The sequence below is a fragment of the Cibotium barometz genome, chromosome 16, assembly GCF_041138505.1.
Source record: "Cibotium barometz isolate CiBa-2024 chromosome 16, ASM4113850v1, whole genome shotgun sequence".
In the NCBI taxonomy this organism is placed as follows: Eukaryota; Viridiplantae; Streptophyta; class Polypodiopsida; order Cyatheales; family Cibotiaceae; genus Cibotium; species Cibotium barometz.
This window is the reverse complement of record NC_141061.1, coordinates 11,446,122-11,452,121: the sequence shown is the minus strand read 5'-3', so window position 1 is coordinate 11,452,121 and position 6,000 is coordinate 11,446,122. Positions and strand designations below refer to the sequence as shown.

The following is a 6,000-nucleotide window of genomic DNA, read 5'->3' as shown; positions in this document are numbered from 1 at the left end:
CCGCTCGTCATCGTCATTGACAATCCGTGCATGTGGGCATGTTGACAAGCAACCCCCTCTTTTCATGCTTCGCGCGTTGACCGGCAACCCTCCCACTTTCCAGTGTTCGATCCTTTTCTACTTCGACATGTTCCATCATAGACTTAGCCTAGCCCTGTCCAATCTCATGGATCTAGCCTTCCACCTGACCAAATGGTCACCCTTTTTCCCTTGATGAGGACACTTTGAAGTCTAGGCTCTACTCGTCATGGTCATTGACAGTCCGTGCAATTGACAAGCAATCCCCCCTTTTCATGCTCCATGCATTGGCGTGTCTGATGGAGCTAGCATTCCAGAAACCTAGATTTTGATGTTTGACATGCCGCGAGCAACTCTTGTACCTCTGGGCCCCGATGGCTCCTCCGACCATGATGGCTTGGAAGGGCTGCTGGTCACCATTCTTAGAAAACACGCTCCCACCCTCCTTTCCGTACTCTATTAAAGACACTAGTTGGAACCCGTGCTTCGCACGTCTTTTGAGGCTTCCACTTCCCCTTCCCCATAGAGAAGAGATGGGTGAGTTCAGGCCAAGAGAAGCCATGCATGTTGGTGAGGAAAATTTAAGTGTCGTTCAATGTGCACCTGCCTGCCCTTTCCCTTTCGAAAGATATTTCCATTCGAAGAACTGCATCACAAAACTGAGGAAAATTTGCGCGAGCCTTCAAATCAGAGAGCCGAGTCGCAGAGAATTTGGTAGTGAATGCACTTTATCCTCCATCCGGGCGAGCCAGCAAGCAGAGGTTTAGGAGCTAATCAGAGCACTTAATTTTCCATCTGAGAGATCAATCTGAGCAGTTAAATTCCTCGCCAGGGGCTTTCTCATGCTATGTGAGGGCTCCGCTGTTATTCTAATTCTAATGAAGCGTTGATCGTGTCGCTTAATCTCCTTTTGATGTCTCGAAGCTGAGGAGATGCCTGGAGGACGGCCTTCTTCATCATCCAATGTCGGTACCATCGCTGCTGCAGTCTATGGCGATAGCGATGGCGATGGCTACATAGAGCACCGCGTTTCGAAGCTTGATACCCTAGCTGGCCTTGCCATCAAGTACGGAGTCGAGGTATTCTCTTAACCCTAAATCGGTAATGCTCGTACTTGCTCAACGTTACCGGACTTATGTCTGTGCAAACCCTAGACATGGAAAATGCACGGCATTTTTGAACCCTTAAAACACATTTACTCGCACTTGCTGTATATGGCCATTCTCATTTTTCTGCATTGCACAAACTTCACGCATGAAAAACACCCGTTAGTGTCAAGGGGATGAGATCAGGAAATGAAACTCGATTTTACAACCCTAAACACTTTAGAACAGCAGAGAAGTTGAATTTTGGAACTGAAAACTCAAAGAAGAAGGAGAGAGGATGGTGCTAGTTAAGTGCAACCAGTGATGGCATTACAAAGGGAGATCAAGAAATGTATCCATCATCAAACATGGAAGCTATAAAAGGAACTGTAGGGTGCATGGTCTTTGATCCCAGGATTAGGAGATGGTAACAGCAGAGAAGGTGAAAGAACATTAGAATGACAAGCCATTTCATCATCATATGCTACATCAAGAAGTCAGAAAGCTTAGTCAGAAAATTCACTTGATTTCTCTGATCAGTCATGGAGTACCTAGTAATTGTTCCAATGCCACTACCTTGGGTTACTGATTTGGATAACATCACAAATGACATTGCCCAAGTGCCAGCCACGTTAGGCTTTAGCACCTGTTCTTCATCATTTTGAGGGGCAAATCCATGATCCAGATTCTGTTGCCGAGTTTCTGAGTGCAGACGAACTAATAGTGGGCACATTCTGACATTGAATTCAGAGGCTGGTTGCTTACATATGGAATATTTGGTATGGAATTACTCCAATGCAGCATCTATGGAGGATTTTATGCCCTGACTAATGCTGAAAGGGCCAAAGCTTTGGTATCTGTTGTTGATGGTCACAGTTTGCTGTTTAACATTCACCACATGTGTGCTATTTTTAGGAGATTGCCATACAAGAGTGCTGTGTAGAAGTTGGCCTGAAAGGGGGCCAGGGGACTGGTATCAGCATCAACTAAAAGGATGCAAAAGAGACTACCTATTTGCGACTGACCAAGAATTTTACTTGGTAATGATCTCTTTGCTGCCTTTCTCTTCAAACACCCATTTACATTGGATTGATGCCTTGTGTGATTATTGAGTTGCAAGACCATGCTGTCTTCCACAGCCATGCTTCAGCTGGTCCCCAACTTGTTGTTGACGAGTGGCTGAGGATTTTGATGGACTGCAATTGTAGCTGGCCACTTTCACTAAAAAGCTGATCTTATACTCTTTCAGGCAATCCTATTTTTTACATGTGTAAGAGGCCTCCTAGGCCTGTCTAACCAAGATCTCCTAAACACAATCCAACACAAGATTAGAGAAAACAAAATAAAAGGGGTGTGGGCAAGCTCACCACCCAACAGTAGGATTAATACTTTGATCCACCCTTGAGCCAGGGGCTAAGGTTCCACTCCACAGCCAGTTAGCATTGGCACCAGTGCCTGCCCACAGGGGCCCTTGGCAAGACTATTTGTGATCTGCCATGTAGACCTATCAAAGGCGCATTGCCCAACCGACTCACCAATTATAACGGAAGGCATCACTTATATAGTGACAACTACCACTATAAATAGCTAACTTGCTATAGATAGCCAATTTTTTGAACGATGTGTGCCAAATGCTGCAGCAAGCAAAGCCACTTTTTGGAGTACAGGTCGCTAGTCCCTCCCACCACAGGCGGATTTCTGGTGTATGGGTGGGGACTTCAACACGTTAGAATTGACCGAGGATAGACTCAGAGGTGGCATGGGTACAGTTTCCGGCACAGAGTACTCGGCTTGGGAGGAGTTGATTCTGGCTTTGGGGGGATGGGAAGAAAGGAAGGTATTCCTTCTTGAGACCAGGAAAGCAAGCTATCATCGCAGGAAAGCCTGAGACGCCAGCCAAAGGGTCGGACATTGGGTTGAAGCCGTGCTGCCTCCTCCCAAAGAAGGCTTGGGCCATACGCAGTGCGTGTCAGAGGGCAGCGGAAAGATGTAGACGAATGACAAAAACGCCGAAGCTCCAGGAGAGATGAGAGAAAACAGCAAAACGCTGATGCACTAATCCTCAAGAAAAGAGTGGACCAGCCCGTAGGCGAGGAGTGGACTCTGTAGGCAGAGGGCTGAAGGTGCTCACCAAAGTGATCAAGAAACAATGATCAAGAATGATAAAAAATGAGGAAGAGGGCAGCATATATATACACTCCTATATGAGCTGGCCGACTGTCTCCTAGGCTCCTACATTACCTGAAAATAGGCAAAATATCCATAAAAGGGGTGGGCAACCCACACCAAAGGGCCATAAAATAGGGGGAAAATATGGGGAATGCCAGAGCATGGAAATCACCCCCAAGCAAATGTTACAAGGATCTGCACAGTTGTCACAGGCATTTGTTAACTGTCAGGTTTGCATACTTCTCACCTTGCTAGGCAAGGGGATGTAAAGGTATCCTTGTGCCAGCATATAGGGAAACATAGAAAGGCACAAGGGAGAGATACCAGACTCCAGTCTATAGATGTCTTTCTTCACCGTGAAGCTGGATAATAGCTGGAGCATGGGCAGCAAAAGCTGTTCATATAGCTGGTGGAGAAGGCAAATGCATGATGGCATACAAAGTAAGGTGGCTTATTTTGTGGGAACAGGGAGTAACAGCAGTCAATTCCCTGGTTTAGAGTTACTATAGGGCTAACAAGGTGATGGCTAGCTATTGAGTTTCATGAGGTTGGTAAATGCAGACCTAGCCTTTGCTGCATTCAAGCTGGAAGTGGGGATGCATTCAGAACATTATACATTGAGATATGAGAAGGTAAACATGAATAACGAGGATTAGGGTACTTGAGTAATTGTGATGTTTTTCCCTTACTAATACAAGGTTACCTCGCATATTTGTTTCATCATGTTTAGCCCCTTTTAGCTGCATGCTCTTTTGAGATTGATTTTAAGAGCGCTAGCTAGCTCCTTACCATTAGTTGCCGAATGTTTTGAGAGCTATGGAGGATATGAGGTGGGGATTTTAAGTGTGCAGCTTGTTTTAGATTTGCTTGTCTTAGGCATTATATTCAGCATAGCTTAAATATCATAAGAATGTCTCACTTCACTTCTAATATTTCTAAAATAACTAAATATGGTGTTGTCTCTTCTCAGTTATTCAGATTCTCTCGTATTTGTTCAAACAAGTTTGCTTTTATTACTCAAGTTTGCCAACTCATCAATTTGCTTGTGCAAAAGGATTATTGCTTTAAAAAGGTTTTAAGCAAAGTTCGTTGCTTTTGGAATCGAAGTATATATATCTTTGAGATTTCTGCTTTTGGAATGTTTAAGATTATAAGTAAAAAATTTTACAAAAATGGGGAGCTTAAAAGTCCATTTTTTATTTAGATCATTTTAGCTCTTAGTTGTTATTTATCATTGCTTCTAGTCTTGCTTAATCATTGCTTTAATAGGAAAGTGCTAGCCTTCATCAAGGCTGATCTTATACTTCATGATTGGACAATCTTTGAGGTAAAGTTCGTGCTTTTTGTATTCTTGTCTTTACTTGTTTTGTTTTAGTGAATTAGTCATTTTTAAAGTTTGTTTTTACTAATTAGTTATTAAATTGTTAGAAATTCTTTTGTTGTGGTTCAATAAAGAATTTGTTTGTGTGTATGTGGGCGTGTGTGATTTAGTTATGTATTTGTCTATTTTTGCAAGTTATTATTACTATTTTTTTTCTCGGTGTCTATTTTATTATTATTATTATTATTATTAAAATTTTGTTTGTTTTTGATGATTCTCTTCTTTCTTTTAAAATTATTTGTAAGTTCAGATTCATCTGGCCTTATGACGGTATATATATAGCTTACCTTGATCAAACCTTTCAGAACTAGTATGTCACAATCTCTTTTTTTTTTTTTTTCCGAGAGTATGTCACAATCTCTATGTGCACATAACTAAGATTATGTTCTTGAAGAGTTGAAGACCCTAAACACATTAGTGGTTTTGGCTGGGCATATTAACTAGATGACATTCTCTTCTAACTCGTTAGTCATTTCATGTTTTTTAGCATTCTTGTGTTTAGACCCTGTTTTTAGTCCTTTCCACAAAGTTTGTATTACATAACACACAAGTGCACAGTGTTTATATGTGTGTGTGTGTGTGTGTGTACATATATATATATATATATATATATATATATATATATATATATATATATATATATATACATATATGCATGTATTTATACATATACATATACATGTGGGTGTATTCAAAGCAATCCATAGTTTGCAGTGCTGAACTGTTATGAAATGTTTTTTTTTGTTTTTGCTAGGTTGCTGATGTCAAGCGAGCCAATGGATTGGTCACAGATCTTCAAATGTTTGGGCATCAAACATTGAAGATTCCTCTCCCTGGCAGGCATCCTCCTTTGACAAAATCACATAGGCAGGAAGCTCCAAGGTAGGTTATGGATGTACTCACAGCTAATAATTGATTGCTTGTTAGCACTGCCTGAAAAGGGGTGCTTATGCATGAATTTGATGATGTTTTTTTAGTGCGCATTATGCTGTTAAAATTCAACAGGAGGCCCTGTGGAAACGGTTAACTTATTAGCAAATGAGCCACTGAATCAACGAAACAATGGTATTGGAACACACAACATTCACATACACGACTTACTCCACTAGCTCTCAATGTCCTGTATTGAGATGAATGCTGAAACTCCAGTTGAAGTGCCTCTTTGGTATTGACTGGCCCGAGTTTTGGGAAATCTCTTTATGGCTGAACCGTAGGCTAATATTTTTGCCCGCTCCTCATCAGCACCAAAACTTTCAAAGAAACCTTGTGCCGATTCTCTTGGTTAAGCACTCCCTTAATCAAGCCAAGGAGTTGTATTGTAGGCTGTAGCCCAATGGTTGGGTGCAC

General features: G+C 41.8%; 1 protein-coding gene across 2 annotated transcripts in view; it reads left to right on the top strand.

The window, feature by feature from the left end:
• Positions 1 to 565: 565 nt before the first annotated feature.
• The window catches only part of LOC147630361 (uncharacterized), a 56,861-nt gene continuing 51,426 nt past the window's right edge, over positions 566 to 6,000 (top strand). The window contains exons 1-3 of one of the 2 annotated variants that reach the window (XM_086810221.1): positions 963 to 1,097; positions 2,019 to 2,143; positions 5,408 to 5,535. In XM_086810221.1, coding sequence (XP_086666347.1) covers positions 5,453 to 5,535 — 83 coding nt within the window. In that variant the 5' untranslated portion in view covers positions 963 to 1,097; positions 2,019 to 2,143; positions 5,408 to 5,452. Of the gene's footprint in view, positions 1,098 to 2,018; positions 2,144 to 5,407; positions 5,536 to 6,000 lie in introns of both variants that reach the window. The other variant, XM_086810220.1, reaches the window with a different exon arrangement.